This window comes from Macaca nemestrina, chromosome 17 (genome assembly GCF_043159975.1).
Source record: "Macaca nemestrina isolate mMacNem1 chromosome 17, mMacNem.hap1, whole genome shotgun sequence".
Classification (NCBI taxonomy): Eukaryota; Metazoa; Chordata; class Mammalia; order Primates; family Cercopithecidae; genus Macaca; species Macaca nemestrina.
The window spans coordinates 3928466-3947507 of record NC_092141.1 but is presented as its reverse complement, the minus strand read 5'-3'; the positions used below and the strand labels follow the sequence as shown (position 1 = coordinate 3947507).

The 19042-nt window shown below is 55.2% G+C and overlaps 1 protein-coding gene and 1 long non-coding RNA gene across 12 annotated transcripts in view; one reads left to right on the top strand and one right to left on the bottom strand.

Moving 5' to 3' along the window:
- Nucleotides 1–19042, top strand: part of LOC105474357 (integrin subunit alpha E) — a 96973-nt gene that overhangs the window by 26075 nt on the left and 51856 nt on the right. For all 11 annotated transcript variants that reach the window (XR_011615319.1, XR_011615321.1, XR_011615322.1 and 8 more), the window contains exons 3-14: nt 6546–6637; nt 8520–8587; nt 8986–9103; nt 9329–9496; nt 10198–10313; nt 11244–11395; nt 12963–13116; nt 14495–14645; nt 15726–15793; nt 16637–16778; nt 18194–18336; nt 18676–18816. Coding sequence is in view for 5 of the 11 variants with exons in the window: in XM_071082147.1 (XP_070938248.1) it covers nt 6546–6637; nt 8520–8587; nt 8986–9103; nt 9329–9496; nt 10198–10313; nt 11244–11395; nt 12963–13116; nt 14495–14645; nt 15726–15793; nt 16637–16778; nt 18194–18336; nt 18676–18816 (1513 nt within the window). In the remaining 6 variants the exon portion in view is untranslated. The remainder of the gene's footprint in view (nt 1–6545; nt 6638–8519; nt 8588–8985; nt 9104–9328; nt 9497–10197; nt 10314–11243; nt 11396–12962; nt 13117–14494; nt 14646–15725; nt 15794–16636; nt 16779–18193; nt 18337–18675; nt 18817–19042) is intronic.
- On the bottom strand, nt 3846–16622 carry LOC139359421 (uncharacterized). The gene is made up of 3 exons (XR_011615329.1): nt 16272–16622; nt 12062–12207; nt 3846–4794 (listed from the first exon to the last, which is right to left on the bottom strand). It is a non-coding gene; the product is annotated as an uncharacterized lncRNA (long non-coding RNA).

The following is a 19042-nucleotide window of genomic DNA, read 5'->3' as shown; positions in this document are numbered from 1 at the left end:
AGTCTCACTCTGTCGCCCAGGCTGGAGTGCAGTGGCGCGATCTCAGCTCACTGCAAGCTCCGCCTCCTGGGTTCACGCCATCCTCCTGCCTCAGCCTCCCAAGTGGCTGGGACTACAGGTGCCCGCCACCACGCCCAGCTAATTTTTTTTTTGTATTTTTAGTAGAGACGGGGTTTCACTGTGTTGGCCAGGATGGTCTCGATCTCCTGACCTCGTGATCCACTCGCCTCGGACTCCCGAAGTGCTGGGATGACAGGCGTGAGCCACCGTGCCCAGCTGGTCGGTCAATGTTTACTTGGTTTGTCAGCCATGTGCTCAGCAAACCTGCAGACCCCTGGCAGTAGGGGATAAAAGGTGTGGGGAGCAGGGGCAGCTCACACGGCCCAGGCCATGTCATTGCATGACAGCGACATGAATGGCAATGTTGGGATCTGCAGTGCACAGCCTGCACAGCTGTATGTGATGGTCTCCTGGGAACGCGCCGTCCAGGTGGGAAGAAAGGGTGGGGATTGGGGTGGGGTGCTATAGTCAGGGCTGCTGCAGGGCCTGGAGGGGATCAGGCTGCACTTCCTTTGGGAAGACTTCCTGAGGAGCTGGGGTTTGGGATGACTGGTCTGCAGGAGGAGGCGTCGCAGGCAGAGGAAACGGCCTGGGCAGAGGACTGAGGAGGAGGGAGACTGGAGGCCTGCACCTACCGCACCAAAATGGGGTCTGGGGTAGAGCCTGGTTTTGACTCCACCCTTCATGGGGGAGCAGGGAGGGAGATGCTGAGTCTAGGGCTGAGGTCAGGGCTGGGGAGAGAGGCAGGGTTGCTAAGGAAGCGACCTAATTTGGGGGCTCAGCTGCAGAGCCCGAACAGAGGAGCAGCTCTCAGCTGCACCCAGCTCTCCGCCCTCAGCCCTGCCCCAGCTGAGCCCTCTCAGCTGTCACCTGGGCTGTTGTTCAAGAAATACTTACTGAGCCCCTGCTCTGTGCCAGGCATTGCTCCAGGCCCTGGGAATAACATGGTGAAGAAGATAGACAAGATCCTTGGGGAGCCTACTGTCTGGTGGGGAAGACAGATAATAGGCAGTATCAGACGATGACAGGTTCTGAGAAGGAAATCAGACAGGGTGATGCGAAGCAGAGTAACTGGGTTGTGAGGCGGGGCTGGCTGGGAAAGCATTTATGAGGAGGTGACAGGCGAGACTGGGGAAGGAGAATAAGCCAACCTTGGGGAGAGGGGAAGATGAGGGTTCTGGGCACAGGAAACAGCAGGTGGAGGGAACAGCACGGTGGAGGGAACAGCACGGTGGAGAGAACAGCAGGTGGAGGGAACAACAAGCTGGAGAGGGAATAGCACGGTGGAGGGAATAGCGTGGTGGAGGGAACAGCATGGTGGAGGGAACAGCGCGGTGGAGGGAACAGCGCAGTGGAGGGAACAGCGCAGTGGAGGGAACAGCACAGTGGAGGGAACAGTGCAGTGGAGGGAACAGAGTGGTGGAGGTAACAGCAAACGGGAGAGGGAACAGCAGGTGGCAGGAACAGCATGGTGGAGGGAACAGCAAGCTGGAGAGGCAACAGCGTGGTGGAAGGAACAGCGTGGTGGAGGCAACAGCAAGGTGGAGAGGGAACAGCATGGTGGAGGGAACAGGGCAGTGGAGGGAACTGCGTGGTGGAGGGAACAGCAAGCTGGAGAAGGAACAGTGCGGTGGAGGGAATAGCGCAGTGGAGGAACAGCATGGTGGAGGGAACAGCAAGCTGGAGAAGGAACAGTGCGGTGGAGGGAACAGAAAGCTGGAGAGGGAACAGCACAGTGGAGGGAACAGCACAGTGGAGGAAACAGCATGGTGGAGGGAACAGCATGGTAGAGGGCTTGAGGCAGGAAATGCTGGTACTGGTCACCCAGAAACTGGGGCTGCCACTGACAGAAGGGACACAGTGTAAACTACATGAGTGGGCCAGGTGCTGTGGCTCATGCCTGAAACTCACTGTAACCTACAGGGCTCACTCCCAGCACTTTGGGAGGCCAAGGCAGGAAGATTACCTGAGCCCGGGAGTTCGAGACTAGCCTGGGCAACATGGCAAAACCCCGTCTCTACAAAACATAAGAAAATTAGCCAGGTGTGATGGCACGCATCTGTGGTCCCAGTTACTTGGGAGACAGAGGTGGGAGGACCGTTTGAGCCTGAGAGGTTGGGGCTGCAGTGAGCCGTGATCACGCCACTGTACTTCAACTTAGGTGACAGAGGGAGACTCTGTCTTTTAAAAAAAAAAAAAAAAACTACATGAGTAAATTAAAAACAAATAAATGGGTAAGGCATGGTGGCTCACTTCTATTAATATAGAAGTTTTCTTGTAGTTTTGGAGGTCAGAAGTCTGAAAAGGTGTCAGCAGGGCTGGGTCCCTTCTAGAAGCTCTGGGGGAGAATCTGTTTTCTTGCCTTTTTTTGGCTTCTAGAAGCTGCCTGCATTCCTTGGCTCATGGCCTCCTTCTCCTCCTAAGCCTGCAGCATAGCAAGCTTCACGTCTTTCTCAGACACTTCTTGCAGAGTCTTGCTCTGTTGCCCAGGCTACAGTGCAGTGGCGCGATCTCGACTCACTGCAAGCTCCGCCTCCCGGGTTCATTCCGTTCTCCTGCCTCAGCCTCCTGAGTAGCTGGGACTACAGGTGCCCGCCACCACACCCAGCTAATTTTTTGTGTTTTTAGTAGAGACGGGGTTTCACTGTGTTAGCCAGGATGGTCTCGATCTTCTGATCTCGTGATCCGCCCGCCTCACCTCCCAAAGTGCTGGAATTACAGGCGTGAGCCACCGTGCCCGGCCTCTCTGACACTTTAGAAGGTCAAGGTGGGAGTGCTTGAGCCCAGGATCAGCTTGGGCAACACAGTGAGACTTCATCTCTATAAGAAAAATAAACAAAATCATCTGGGCACAGTAACTCACTCCTGTAGGCCCAGCAACTTGTGAGGCTGAGGTAGGAGGATCGCTGAGCCTGGGAGGTCAAGGCTGCAGTGAGCTGTGATCACACTACTACACTCCAGCCTGGACAACAGAGCAAGATGTTACCTGAAAAGCAAACAAACCCTACAAAATAACAGGAGGCTATTACCATAGACAAGGCAGGATGATGATGGAAGGAGCATTTGGAGAAGAGCTGCTTTCTAGAAATAATTACAGGCGTGGTGGCTCACGTCTGTAATTCCAGCACTTTGGGAGGCTGAGGTGGGTGGATCACCTGAGGTCAGGAGTTCAAGACCAGCCTGGCCAACATGGTGAAACCCCGTCTGTACTAAAAACACAAAAATTAGCTGGGCATCGTGGCGGGTGCCTGTAATCGCAGCACTTTGGGAGGCCGAGGCAGGAGAATCACTTGAACCTAGGAGACAGAGGTTGCAGTGAACCGAGATTGCGCCATTGCACTCCAGCCTGGGCGACAAGAGTGAAACTCCGTCTCAAAAAAAAGGAAAAAAAAAAAAAAAGAAAGAAAGAATTTGGAGAAAGAACCAACGAGGTTGGCAGGTGGATTGGATGTAGGGCATGAGTGAAAACACGACGGAAGTGAGGATGCCTCCTGGGCTTCGCCTTTAGGACTTAGTGGTTGCTGGTGCCATTTCCTGTGGCGGGGAAGATGAGAAGAAGCAGACTTGACAGGAAAGACCACAAGTTCTGTTTGTTTCCTATTGACGCTGTAACAAGTTACCACAGATGTAGTGGCTTACAACAACACAAGTTTATTATCTCTTTTTTTTTTTTTTTGCACTCTTTTACACAGGCTGGAGTGCAGTGGTGTGATCTTGGCTCACTGCAACTTCCACCTCCCAGGTTCAAGTGATTCTCCTGCCTCAGCCTCCCGAGTAGCTGGGATTACAAGCATGCACCACCACACCCAGCTAATTTTTGTATTTTTAGTAGAGACGGGGTTTCACCATGTTAGCCAGGCTGGTCTTGAACTCCTGACCTCAGGTGATCCGCCTGCCTCGGCCTCCCAAAGTGCTGGGATGACAGGTGTGAGCCACTGAGCCCAGATGCAAGTTTATTATCTTCTAGTTTTGGAGGTCAGAAGTCTGAAAAGGTGTCAGCAGGGCTGGGTCCCTTCTAGAAGCTCTGAGGGAGAATCTGTTCTCTTGCCTTTTTTGGCTTCTAGAAGCTGCCTGCATTCCTTGGCTCACGGCCTCCTCCTCCTCCTTGAGCCTGCAGCACAACAAGCTTCATGTCTTTCTCTGACTCTTGATTCTCCTGCCTCCTTCATAGAAGGACCTTTGTGATTACACTGGGGCTTTATAACCCACCCGGGACAGCCCTGGGGGCTTCTGGGATGGGAGAGGCCTCCTTGGGAGGCTTCCAGCCTTCCTGCAGTCTCGCTGCTTCTCCTCTCTGCCTCAACAGACCCCTGAGTCCCTGCAGCCTGCGCATGCCACCCTGCAGCCATGTTTCTCGGGCCTCCCTCATAGAAGGACCCTTGTGATTTCACTGAGCCCATGCAGATAATCCAGGATAACCCCACATCTCATGACCGTTTATTTATATCTACGAAGTCCTTTTGGCCATAAAAGGCAACATATTCACAGGTTCTGGGGACTAGGACGTGGCCGTCTTTGGGGGGGCCATTATTCTGCCTCCAATAGCAGATGGAGAGGTGGGAATTTCAGCCTTTATAGGTGTATTGAAGCCACAGGCTTGGAAGGGATCACTAGGGAGAGTGTGCCGGCAAGGACGACAGTGACCCAGTCCCCGGATCCTGGTGGCAGATAGAGGCCAGACTCCAAAGGCACCAGCGAAGGCTTGAGGAATGAGGAGAGAGTCCGCAGAAAAATCTGGAAGAAAGTGTTTCAAAGAGATGGTTACGCTGGGCGCGGTGGCTCACGCCTGTAATCCCAGCACTTTGGGAGACTGAGACGGGTGGATCACAAGGTCAGGAGATTGAGACCATCCTGGCTAACACGGTAAAACCCCGTCTCTACTAAAAATACAAAAAATTAGCCAGGCGTGGTGGCGGGCACCTGTGGTCCCAGCTACTCGGGAGGCTGAGGCACGCGAATGGCGGACACCCAGGAGGCGGAGCTTGCAGTGAGCCGAGATCGCGCCACTGCACTGCAGCCTGGGAGACAGAGCGAGACTCCGTCTCAAAAAAAAAAAAAAAAAAAAAAAAAAAAAGGAGAGATGGTTACTTATGTCCCGGGCTTCTGAGAGGTTGAGGAAGACGAGGACAGAGAGGGGTCCATTGGATGTGGCATTGTAGGGACGCCTGGTGACCTTCACAGGAGCCGACTCAGGGTGGGAAGTCCCCCTGGGGTGGGTTCAGCTGGGGGTGGGCAGATGCACAGGTGCAGACTTCGTTACTATTCTGTAAGCCACGCCGATACGTGAATATATTTCTTTTTTTTTTTTTTTTTTTTTGAGACGGAGTCTCACTGTGTCACCCAGGCTGGAGTGCAGTGGCTGGATCTCAGCTCACTGCAAGCTCCACCTCCCGGGTTCACGCCATTCTCCCGCCTCAGCCTCCCTAGTAGCTGAGACTACAGGCGCCCACCACCTCGCCCGGCTATTTTTTTGTATTTTTTAGTAGAGACGGGGTTTCACCGTGTTAGCCAGGATAGTCTCGATATCCTGACCTCGTGATCCACCCGCCTCGGCCTCCCAAAGTGCTGGGATTACAGGCTTGAGCCATCGCGCCCGGCCCCACGTGAATATATTTCATAATGTATTAAAATGTAGAGTGACAGGAGTTGAGGAAGTGGAGACGGTGTCTCATTTCTACCCCCATCCTGTGCTCTTTAATCTGTCCCAACCCACTGCAGCCACATCATGACTTTTTTTTTTTTTTTTTTTTGAGACAGAGTCTCACGTTGTTGCCCAGGCTGGAGTGCAGTGGCGTGATCTCGGCTCACTGCAAGCTCCGCCTCCCCGGTTCACGCCATTCTCCTGACTCAGCCTCCTGAGTAGCTGGAACTACATGCACCCGCCACCTCGCCCGGCTAATATTTGCATTTTTAGTAGAGATGGGGTTTCACTGTATTGATCAGGTTGGTCTCAAACTCCTGACCTCAGGTGATCCACCTGCCTCAGCCTCCCAAAGTGCTGGGATTACAGGTGTGAGCCACTGCGCCCAGCCTCCAAACCTCCAGTTCTGACTAACCCACAGGATAGGGGCACCAATGTGCTGTCTCAGGAACTAAGGCTAGGCAGGGAAGGCCCCCGGGGTGGCCCACCAGGAAGCCAGCACTGCCCCCAACAGAACCAACCCCAACGCTGGTGGTTTTCTGGCCTCCCCATCCCTACCCCCACGAGCGAGCAGAGTTTTTGTTAACCATCAGCATCACCCCTTCTCTGTCAGGGTGGGCAGCAAGCAAAGAGCGGTTGCATTGAACCATTTCCTGCCTGGCGCTGTGTAGAAGTAGAGACTGGGCAAATGTTTTCCCCGTAATTCAGAGTCTGGGCTAGGAATCTGCAGGCCACACAGGGAGCCTGTGAGCCCAGGCAACTGGAATGGGAAGTGTGCTGGGCAGGCAGGGAGAAGACGAGGAACATCAGCCAGCTCAGCTTTGCCATCTCCCCTCCCACTCAGGCTCCTGGTCACCAGCCCCAGAACCGAGAGGACACCAGTGCCCCTCCATCGATGCTCCCTTGTGCAGGATGAAATCCTTTGCCATTCTGTAGGTAAGTCACCCCCAACTCCAGGGAATGCTCCCCAGGACCCCCTTTCTTACAAAATCCCCCTCATCTAAACTCAAACCATTCCAACCCCAGCCCTGCCTAATCCAGCCCGTTCATCCCTAGACTCTAGCATCACCCACAGCAAGATTCCATCCCCATGTCCAGTCCCACCCCAACCCAATCCTAACCCCCAGCCACCTTTCCTGATGCAATCCTAGCAACAGAAACGATCCCTACAATGTATTGTGTGTCCACCGTGTGCCTGGCAGTCCTCTGAGTCATTTAGTTTTCTTTTTTTTTTTTTTTTTTTTTTGAGACGGAGTCTCGCTCTGTCGCCCAGGCTGGAGTGCAGTGGCCAGATCTCAGCTCACTGCAAGCTCCGCCTCCCGGGTTCCCGCCATTCTCCTGCCTCAGCCTCCCGAGTAGCTGGGACCACAGGCGCCGCCACCTCGCCCGGCTAATTTTTTGTGTTTTTAGTAGAGACGGGGTTTCGCCGTGTTAGCCAGGATGGTCTCGATCTCCTGACCTTGTGATCCGCCCGTCTCGGCCTCCCAAAGTGCTGGGATTACAGGCTTGAGCCACCGCGCCCGGCCGAGTCATTTAGTTTTCATCCTCACAACCACACCATTTACAAGAGAGGAAGCGACAGTTCAGATAATGTAAATCTTTTGGTTACCAGTATGACAAAGGTCACACTTTTAGTGGTGGCTGATTCAAAACTCTAGCCCTTCCTGATGCAACTAACTCATCACACCTCAGTGGAATTCACCCCCTACCTATTCAGTCTAACTGTGGCCATCCTAGTAACTAGCATGGGGCCTGGCATATATTAGGTATTCAATAAATGCCATTTGAATGAATGAATGAATGAATGAACCTGATTCATTCATTAACTAAACTCTATCCATCCTACCCAATCAAACTCAAATCACAGATTTACTGACAACCTCTTGGCTATATATATATATATATATTCCTTGTCTGAGGCAGGATGCCATGGCTTACGTCTATAATCCCAGCACTTTGGGAGGCTGAGGCGGTGGATCACTTGAGGTCAGGAGCTTGAGACCAGCCTGGCCAATATGGCAAAACCCCATCTCTACTACAAATACAAAAATTAGCCAGGTGTGGTGGTGCGCACCTATAATCCCAGCTATTTGGGAGGCTGAGGCAGAAGAATCGCTTGAACCCAGGAGGTGGAGGTTACAGTGAGCTGAGATTGCACCACTGGATTCCAGTCTGGGCAACAGAGCAAGATTCTGTTTTTTTAAAAAAAAAAAATCCTTGTCTGAGAGGCACTGAGTTGAACAGACTCAATCTCAGTCCAGCAGGGTTGACTGAGTGATTCCGTGACTCAAAAATAAAACAGTATCCTGAGGCTGACAGTGGGGAGGAAGAGGAAGGAGCTACCATTTCTGCCCCTGAGGCTGTGGGGCAGTAAAATTCCCCAGGATGGGTCTGTGAGATTGGCGGTTCCTCGGTCCACACAGCCAGTCCCGCGGTTCCTTGCACATTCCTTGGCACTTTCACACCCACCAGGCAGTGCTTCTCCACCCACCTGTTCGACCAAGCTCACTGAGGAAAAGCAGCAGGTATCAGCTATTGCTGGACGCCCATCACCACACTCACAAGGCTGGGCACAGAGCAGACATCAATGGACATGTGTTAAATGGGCCAGCAGATGAGCCCCAGGGATGGGCACTCGGCCCTGAACATGTCCAGTCCTGACCTTGAAGTCCCCCGTTCTAGCTTTCTAGAGGCTTCTCTGAGTGGCCAGCAGTTCCTCATAGGGGCCTGACCAAGGTGGCTCTGTGCCCTCTGACCTTGGCTTTGGGTCTCTGCCTCCCAGAGTGCCCTCCTCCTTACCTGGGTTTAACTTTTTCAGAGCATGTCCCCATCCCCAAGGGGAGGCACCGGGGAGTGACCGTTGTCCGGAGCCACCACGGCGTTTTGGTGAGTGCATGGGCAAGAGGGAGGGCCTTAGGGAGGCTGGTGCTAACCCTCGTGGTTGACCCTGGTGTTGAGAGCGGTTCCGACTGGCATGCTATTTCTGAGGCTGAGTAGTCTAGCATCTCCCTGGTGCCAGCCCCAGGGCTGACTGTAGCTCCGACCACCTATTCTGATACCAGGACTGACCTAGGTGTTCCCTGTGACCCAGCACACTCATGCAGGTGTCGGCCTCAGCCTTGACCCCAGCACAGACCCCTACACCTGGTGAGGGGTGGGCCAGCCACTCCTGTGCCCCCTGCCTGGTTGATCCACTGAGTTCTAGAATGGGGGTGAGAATGTGGCTGTAGCTCGGGAATGCGGGGGTGACCTGGTGTTTCCCTACCCTCTCTTCCCTCACCCAGATATGCATTCAAGTGCTGGCCCGGCGGCCTTACAGCCTCAGCTCAGAATTCACAGGCACCTGTGGCCTCCTGGGCCCTGACCTCCGTCCCCAAGCTCAGGCCAACTTCTTCGACCTTGGTAAGGATTGGACATTCACTGGCCTTGGATAGCTCTAAAGAGATCTCCTTGGTCTCCAAGAAAAGGCACCAGCTCACGGCAAATGCAGCGGGACACAGGCCCACGGTGGAGCAAGGCAGGGTTGAGGCATTGCATAAAAGGAATCAGGGCAGAACCACATGTGAGCGTGCTCAGGTGAGGACGGAGCCTTTCTGACTCTGAGCTCTTCCACGTATGTTTTTAAAGAAAATCTCCTGGATCCAGATGCACGTGTGGACACTGGAGACTGCTATAGCAACAAAGAAGGCAGCCGGGGAGAGGATGTGAACACAGCCAGGCGGCGCCGGGCTCTGGAGAAGGAGGAGGAGGAGGAAGATGAGGAGGAGGAGGAGGAAGACGAGGAGGAGGAAGCTGGTGAGAAGAGGCAGATCTGGGTTGCTCTGAGTCTATCAGAGCCAACCCCTAGGCTGGCAGCCTCCAAGGGTGAGGGGTGCCTCAGTCTGAGATGGGGAGCAGTGGCTGGACTTTACAGGCCTGACCAGTACCAGCTCCACCCACTCTATCTTATAAATGGGGAAACTGAGGCTCAGAGAGTGGTAGTGATGGGAATGGCTCACACAGCAAGCAAAGCCTGACCAGGTTCTAGCTCTCTTTTTGAAGGGGGAGACAAAAGCTTCTCTCTTGGGGCCAGGCATGGTGGCTCACGCCTGTAATCCCAGCACTTTGGGAGGCCGAGGTGGGTGGATCACTTGAGATCAGGAGTTCGAGACCAGCCTGGCCAACATGGTGAAACCCCGACTTTACTAAAAAATTCAAAAATCAGCCAGGCATGGTGGTGTGCACCTGTAGTCCCAGCTACTTAGGAGGCTGAGGCAGGAGAATTGCTTGAACCCGGGAGGCGGAGGTTGCAGTGAGCCGAGATCCCACCACTACCCTCTAGCCTGGGCAACAGAATAAAGCTCCATTTAAAAAAAAAAAAAAAAAAAAGCTTCCCACTTGGGAGGTTCTCCAACTTCTTCCCTGAATTGAGCCCTCAGGCCTACAACAGGGGCATGTACCGTACACATGCTGCCCTCACATCCCATGCCCACTCCTGACCTGTTTGTCTTGGCCAGGCACCGAGATTGCCATCATCCTGGATGGCTCAGGAAGCATTGATCCCCCAGACTTTCAGAGAGCCAAAGACTTCATCTCCAACATGATGAGGAACTTCTATGAAAAGTGTTTTGAGGTGGGCTTTCCTAAGAGCTGGTTACCACTTATCTGTTGCTGAGAATCACCCTACCTCAGAACAACAATCACCACATTTGCTCACAATTCTGTGGGTCAGATACTTGGGCTGGGCTCAGCTGGATGGTTCTTCTGTCCATCTTGCCTGGAGTTACCCTGGAGCTGCAGGCATCTGGTTGCTTGACTGGGGCTGGATGGCCTAAGATGACCTCACTCACTTGTTTGGACCATGTGTCTTTAGCAGGCCAGCCCAAATTTTTCATGGCAGCAGCAATCTAAGAGGGCCAGATCCAATGCATGCAAGTATTTTTCAAGTCTCTATTTTTTTTTTTTTTTTTTTTGAGAGGGAGTCTGGCTCTGCCGCCCAGGCTGGAGTGCAGTGGCCGGATCTCAGCTTACTGCAAGCTCCGCCTCCCAGGTTTACGCCATTCTCCTGCCTCAGCCTCCCGAGTAGCTGGGACTACAGGCGCCCGCCACCTCGCCCGGCTAGTTTTTTGTATTTTTTAGTAGAGATGGGGTTTCACTGTGTTAGCCAGGATGGTCTCGATCTCCTGACCTCGTGATCCGCCCGTCTCGGCCTCCCAAAGTGCTGGGATTACAGGCTTGAGCCACCGCGCCCAGCTCAAGTCTCTAATTATATCACATTTGCTGATGCCTCATTGGCCAAAGCCAGTCACACGGCCAATCGCATTGTCAGTATGGAGGGGACTACACAGGGAGCTAGGGAGAAGTCTGTGATTCATTGGGGGCCATTACTATCACACCCTTCTCCACCCCCACTCGCTTAGAGATTTTGCTCTGCCTTAGCATCTCTTTCTGCCCAGGGATAAGGTAGAAGGAGTGGATTTTTCTGCTGCTTCCAGGGGGAGCCATTTCAGGGGCAGAGGTGGCAATTCTTCCAACCTCCTGCCCTCCTCCCCATCCCCTGCAGTGCAACTTTGCCCTGGTGCAGTATGGAGGAGTGATCCAGACTGAGTTTGACCTTCGGGACAGCCAGGATGTGATGGCCTCCCTCGCCAAAGTCCAGAATATTACTCAAGTGGGGAGTGTCACCAAGACTGCCTCAGCCATGCAACATGTCTTGTGAGTGTGGGGGCTGCAGGAATTATTCTGGCCATGCCCAGAGTCTCTGTGGCATCGTGCTTGGAGGAAGTGGCTGGACAGAACTGCAGAAGAGAATTAGGGTTCCAGCCTTTCCGTGGCTGAGAGAGAACGTGAGGGATGATACCTCAAGACTGTCTTCCAAAAAGTCTTCCAAGGACTTCCTCTTGTGAGAGGCAGGAGAGCAGAATGCTCGGTGGACAGGCTGGCTGGGTTCAGATCTCAGCTCTGGTTTGTATCTGTGTGACCTCGGGCAAACTGAAGGACCTTGTGACCTGGGCTTCCGTTTCCTCACTTTAAAAATGAGAAAAATAGGCTGAGCGCAGTAGCTCACACTTGTAATCCCAGCACTTTGGGAGGCCAAGGCAGATGGATCACCTGAGGTCAGGAGTTTGAGACCAGCCTGGCCAACATGGTGAAACTCTGTCTCTACTAAAAATACAAAGGGTGTGGTGGCAGGTGCCTGTAATCCCAGCTACTTGGGAGGCTGAGGCAGGAGAAACGCTTGAACTCGGGAGGCAGAGGTTGCAGTGAGTTGAGATGGTGCCACTGCACTCCAGCCTGGGCAACAGAGTGAGACTCCATCTCTCTCAAGAAAATAATAATAATAAAATAAATAAATAAAATGAGAATGATAATAGTACTCACAGCTTGGAGCCGTGGCTTGTGCCTATAGTTCCAGCTACTCAGGAAGCTGAGGCAGGAGGACTGCTTGAGCCCAGGAGTCTAAGGATGCAGTGAGTCATGATCACACCACTGTACTCCAGTCTGGGTGACAGAGTGAGATGCTGTCTCTAAAAAAGAAAGACAAATAATAGCACTTACCTGGTAGATTTTGTGGCAGTTGGATGGGTTAAAATATACAGTGTTGGCCGGGCGTCGTGGGTCACGCCTGTAATCCCGGCACTTTGGGAGGCCGAGGCGGGTGGATCACGAGGTCAGGAGATTAAGACTATCCTGGCTAACACAGTGAAACCCCATCTCTACTAAAAATACAAAAAAATTAGCCGGGCATGGTGGCGGGCGCCTGTAGTCCCAGCTACTTGGGAGGCTGAGGCAGGAGAATGGCGTGAACCCGGGAGGCGGAGCTTGCAGTGAGCCGAGATGGCACCACTGCACTCCAGCCTGGGCGAAAAAGCGAGAATCCATCTCAAAAAGAAAAAAAATTTATATATATATATAGTGTTTACAGCAGTGCCTGGCACATGATAAACGCCTGGCATATGATATTATCTATCATAAATGATAGATAATAGAGTATTATCTATCATTTTAATGTCATTACTCTTCCTGTATGCACACAAAAGGAAGAGACTGCCAGCCAGCACCTTTCTGCTGGGAGCAGGTGAGAAGCAAGAACACCTGTGTTACAGCCCTCCCTCTGCCTAGCCTCTCTGTGTGACTTAAGGGGACATCACCCCCTTCTTTGGGTCTTTTGGGAGGATTGTGAACCCTCCCCATTCTAATACAGGTCAGAGAATGAAGTCTCTCCTGGAGGCGGTCATGCCTCTGGCAAAGCTCTCTTCTTCCTTTACTCTCCCCTGCTCAGAGACAACATCTTCACCTCAAGCCACGGCTCCAGAAGAAAGGCATCCAAGGTCATGGTGGTGCTCACTGATGGTGGCATATTCGAGGACCCCCTCGACCTTACGACAGTCATCAACTCCCCTAAAATGCATGGTGTTGAGCGCTTTGCCATTGGGGTAAGAGCCAGGAGCCGGGAGGCCCCTCCTGACCCTGCTCAGCCTGGGGTGGGGAGGAGTCAGGGTTGTAGATGGGGGCTTCTCTGTAAGCAGCTTATCCAGACCCTGTTCTATTCGCAAACACTCCCCTTCTCCCCATGCCCTGTCATCCCAGAGAGGGCCCATTTTCCCATGGTGGTCACAGCTTCCTGGCCAAATAGTGACGGGAGAGCCCACAGGAAACGCACCAAGGAAGGTTCCTGGAGGACTGTGGTGCCGAGCTGAGTCCTGCCAGACAAATGAGAGTAGCTGCTTAGGGCACAGGGGAGGCAGAGAGGGCCCCGCAGGCAGAGGGAACGAGAGTAGCTGCTTAGGGCACAGGGGAGGCAGAGAGGGGCCCCGCAGGCAGAGGGAATGGGAGTAGCTGCTTAGGGCGCAGGGGAGGCAGAGAGGGCCCCGCAGGCAGAGGGAACGGGGGTAGCTGGCCTAGGGCACAGGAGAGGCAGAGAGGGCCCCGCAGGCAGAGGGAACAGGGGTAGCTGGCCTAGGGCGCAGGGGAGGCAGAGAGGGGCCCTGCAGGCAGAGGGAACGGGAGTAGCTGCTTAGGGCGCAAGGGAGGCAGAGAGGGCCCCGCAGGCAGAGGGAAGGGGAGTAGCTGCTTAGGGCGCAGGGGAGGCAGAGAGGGCCTCGCAGGCAGAGGGAAGGGGAGTAGCTGCTTAGGGCGCAGGGGAGGCAGAGAGGGGCCCCGCAGGCAGAGGGAACGGGAGTAGCTGGCCTAGGGCACAGGAGAGGCAGAGAGGGCCCTGCAGGCAGAGGGAACGAGAGTAGCTGCTTAGGGCGCAGGGGAGGCAGAGAGGGCCCCGCAGGCAGAGGGAAGGGGAGTAGCTGCTTAGGGCACAGGGGAGGCAGAGAGGGCCCCGCAGGCAGAGGGAACGGGAGTAGCTGGCCTAGGGCACAGGGGAGGCAGAGAGGGCCCCGCAGGCAGAGGGAACGAGAGTAACTGGCCTAGGGCACAGGGGAGGCAGAGAGGGCCCCGCAGGCAGAGGGAAGGGGAGTAGCTGGCTTAGGGCACAGGGGAGGCAGAGAGGGCCCCGCAGGCAGAGGGAAGGGGAGTAGCTGCTTAGGGCGCAGGGGAGGCAGAGAGGGGCCCTGCAGGCAGAGGGAACAGCATGTGCAGAGGTGAGGAGGGGCTCGGTGTGTTCAGGAGAACTGGTGTACTTTGGTAAAACTGGAATTTTGCCCAGAGTGTGTGTAGAACAGGGAGCAGGGAAAGGAGGAGAAAGGAAGAAAGGAGGCAGGTAATGGAGGGCCCCAGAGGCCAGGGGGAGGGGCTCAGCTCTCTCCCTGGGCCTGGGGAATCCCCGTGGCGCTGACTCGCTGACCCAGGCCCCCTGTGCAGGTGGGAGAAAAATTTAAGAGTGCTAGGACTGAGAGGGAACTCAACCTGATCGCCTCAGACCCGGATGAGACCCACGCTTTCAAGGTGACTAACTACATGGCGCTGGATGGGCTGCTGAGCAAACTGCGGTACAACATCATCAGCATGGAAGGTGAGGGCTCCAGGACCCACGCCACCACGGGAGACCCCAGCCTGTGCTCCAGCCCCGCCTCTGTCCCATCTTCATGTGGTTTCTCTGAGCAACTCCCATCATCTCTCTAAGCCTCAGCTGTTCCATGTCTAAAAAGGCAATGGCCGGGTGTGGTGGCTCACGCCTGGAATCCCAACACTTTGGGAGACAGAGGCGGGTGGATCGCTTGAGGCCAGGAGTTCGAGACCCGCCTGGGCAACATGGTAAAACCTTGTCTCTACTAAAACAAAAATTAGCTGGGTCCGGGTGTGGTGGCTCATGCCCGTAATCCCAACACTCTGGGAGGCCAAGGCTGGTGGATCACCTGAGGTCTGGAGTTCAAGACCAGCCTGGCCAACATGGTGAAATCCTGTTTCTGCTAAAAATACAAAACAATTTAGCCGGCCATGGTGGTGCACATCTGTGATCCCAGCTACTCAGGAGCCTGAGGCAGAAGAATCACTTGAACTTAGGAGGCGGAGTTTGCAGTGAGCCAAGCGCCTCATTGCACTCCAGGATGGGTGACAGAGCAAGCCTCCGTCTCAAAAAAAAAAAAAAAAAAAAAAATTAGCCAGGTGTGGTGGTGCGTGACCTGTATTCCCAGCTACTTGGGAAGCTAAGGCAACAGGTCACTTGACCTTGGGAGGCACAGGTTGCAGTGAGCTGATATTGAACCACTGCACTCCAGCCTGAGCAACAGAGCAAGACACTGTCTCAAAAAAAAAAAAAAAAAAAAAAAGAAGGCAACAATATCTCCAACCTCTTGCGTCCCAGAATCTCCATGAAGTTCTGATGAACTGAGCTGGTGCTGGAGAAACAAGGATGACTGGAGCGTAGTCCCTTCTCCCAGGAGCTCCCAGACGAGGAAACTGAGGCCTAGAAAGAGAGAGCGAACTGCCCAGACAGTAGTTGCTCAAGGAGAACCTGGGTCTCTACCTTCAACCGGGTGCTCTTCCTGTTACACCAAGCATGGTTCCCTGAGGCCAAGCTGGACTGTCCCCTGCCTCTGTTTCTCCCTTCACCTCGGCCCACAGCAGTCTCACTGGGCTTCTTGGCTTGCAGGCACGGTTGGAGATGCCCTTCACTACCAGCTGGCACAGATCGGCTTCAGTGCTCAGATCCTGGATGAGGTATGTGGCTGACTCAGCACCAGGCAGGCTCGCCCGTTGGGAAGGGGCCCAGAACACCTAGGATTCAGGGACTCCTGCCTCCCATCCAGAGCTCTGCTCTCCCTGTGATGATTCCTCTAAAAGAGCCATTTTATTTTACTTATTTATTTTGAGACGGAGTCTTGCTCTGTCGCCCAGGCTGGAGTGCAGCGGTGTAATCTCGGCTCACTGCAACCTCCGCCTCCCAGGTTCAAGTGATTCTCCTGCCTCAGCCTCCCATGTAGCTGGGATTACAGGCACCTGCCACCACGGCCAGCTAATTTTTGTATTTTTGGTAGAGACGGGATTTCATCATGTTGGCCAGGCTGGTCTTGAACTCCTGACCTCAGGCGATCCACCTGCCTCGGCCTCCCAAAGTGCTGAGATTACAGGTCTGAGCCACCGTGCCCGGCCTGAAAGAGCCATTTTAGGATAAAGGGAAATATTTCTGCCTGCTCACCTTAATCTGGACCACTGAGATAGACAGAAGTGTGGCATATTGATGACAGGAGGTGGATTTTTTCTGTGTGCTCAAACATCCAGTTGCTCCCCTGAATACAGACCAGTCAACAGGATTCGGCCTGGGTCAGCCTACCAACCAAGCTGCTTGCTTCTCCCGGAGGCGGGAGTGCAAGGGCACGAGGCAGGAGCCCAGGGTTGGCCATCTCACCTTCGCACCTGCATCTCTGGCCAGACGGGCACTAGGCCACCGAACGCCCCCCTTCTCCCAGCCAGGTTAGCCGCGCTGGCCCAGAGACCCGCTGCCACCGTGGCCCGGCCCTGGGTCCCTCCCACTCATCTGGGCCCCATCCCCGTCCCCTTCAGCGGCAGGTGCTGCTCGGCGCCGTCGGGGCCTTTGACTGGTCCGGAGGCGCGCTGCTCTACAACACACGCAGCCGCCGGGGTCGCTTCCTGAACCAGACGGCGGCGGCGGCGGACGGGGAGACTGCGCAGTACAGCTACCTGGGTGAGGGCGGGGCCTGGGGGCTACCTGGGTGAGGGCGGGGCCTGGGTGCTACCTGGGTGAGGGCGGGGCCTGGGGGCTACCTGGGTGAGGGCGGGGTCTGGGGGCTACCTGGGTGAGGGCGGGGCCTGGGGGCTACCTGGGTGAGGGCGGGGCCTGGGGGCTACCTGGGTGAGGGCGGGGCCTGGGTGCTACCTGGGTGAGGGCGGGGCCTGGGGGCTACCTGGGTGAGGGTGGGGCCTGGGTGCTACCTGGGTGAGGGCGGGGCCTGGGGGGCTACCTGGGTGAGGGCGGGGCCTGGGGGGGCTACCTGGGTGAGGGCGGGGCCTGGGGGGCTACCTGGGTGAGGGCGGGGCCTGGGGGGCTTCCTGGGTGAGGGCGGGGCCTGTGGACTACCTGGGTGAGGGCGGGGCCTGGGTGCTACCTGGGTGAGGGTGGGTCCTGGGGGCTACCTGGGTGAGGGCGGGGCCTGTGGGGCTACCTGGGTGAGGGCGGGGCCTGGGTGCTACCTGGGTGAGGGCGGGGCCTGGAGATTACCTGGGAAGGACGGGGCCTGGAGGTCACCTGGGTGAGGGTGGGGCCCAGATGGGGACACCGAGGCTGCGCATTGGGCTGTACTTGAGGTTTCCAAATGAGGGCGAGACCTGGTCGGTCACATGGGCCGAGGGGCGGGCCCTGGTTAGGGACCCTGAGGCTGAGAATTACCGCCTCCTGGGTAGGGACAGGGCCTATCAGGTACACCAGGCAGAGCAGCCGCCCACAGGAAGGCGGGGCCTCTCCATTAATAATAGTGGTGCAGTAGCTCACGCCTGTAATCCCAGGAGGCCAAGGCGGGCGGATTACCTGAGGTCTGGAGTTCGAGACCAGCCTGGCCAACATGGCAAAACCCCGTCTCTACTAAAAATACAAAAATTAGCTGGGCGTGGTGGCGGACGCCTGTAGTCCCACGTACTCAGAAGTCTGAGGCACAAGAATCTCTTGAACCTAGGAGGTGGAGGTTGCAATGAGCTAAGATTGTGCCACTGCACTCCAGCATGGGTTATAGACCGAGACTCTGTCTCAAAAATAAATCAATAAACAAAAATAATAATAGTGGTGGGCAATCCTCTCACACCTCTTCTCAGTCCCCCTAGGATGTGTGTGTGAGCGTCGGTAGTAGATGTGTGCGAACGAGTGTTTTGAGCAAAGCTGCATACGTGACAGTGTGTGCATCACTTCTGTTGATGGGGATGTGTGTGACTGGTAAAGGGAGAGTGTTCGCTGGTGCAGATCTTTAATATAGTGAGAAAGACAGTCTCTCCTATTTTACCCCCCCTCCCCAGGCCACTTTGAAGGCCTGACTGGGAAGGTGCCGGGGCCAAAAGAGAGGCCAGGTGGGAGCACATGGTGTGTTCACAGCCATCCCACCCTTGCCCCAGGTTACGCTGTGGCCGTGCTGCACAAGACCTGCAGCGTCTCCTATGTCGCGGGGGCTCCACGGTACAAACATCATGGGGCCGTGTTTGAGCTCCAGAAGGGGGGCACAGAGACCAGCTTCCTGCCAGTGCTAGAGGGAGAGCAGGTACCCACTGGGGAAAGCTCCCACCCCTTTTGACGGATGGGGAATCTGAAGGCCCCAAGGGAAAGGGGTGGGTCCCAGGGTGCACAGTGGGCCAGGGCCCAGGCCGGGTAAAACTGAGGCTCCTGAGTGGAGCTCAAGGGCTCTGCATGTCTGATTGCTACACAGTTTCCTCCGCTGTGGGGCCTGGACTGCTCCTCCGCTCTCCTATTATTCTCAGTGAGCAAACTGATATGTAACGACCCAAACCGGGTGGTCCAGGAAGCACGTGGGCACGGTGTAGCCTTGCTGAGGGGTGGAGGAGTGGGGCTCCTGGTGAGCTGAGTTCCTCCCGGGCTGTAGATGGGGTCCTATTTTGGCTCTGAGCTGTGCCCTGTGGACATTGACATGGATGGAACCACGGACTTCTTGCTGGTGGCTGCTCCATTTTACCATGTTCATGGAGAAGAAGGCAGAGTCTACGTGTACCGTCTCAGTGAGCAGGTGGGAGAGTCTCCATCTTCATGAGCTTGATAAGGCTGTGGCACTCAGCCTGGCACAGAGGTGATGGAGGCTGGGAGTGCCCTGGCTCTGCCTGGCAACAGTGGGCAGTGATGGGGAGGTGCTCAGGCTGGATGGCGGCTGGGCAGGGCAGCGGCATCTCTCTCCGCACCCACTTTCTTACCCAAGGGCAGTCGTTGATGATAATATCTCTAATATCTCTTTTCGT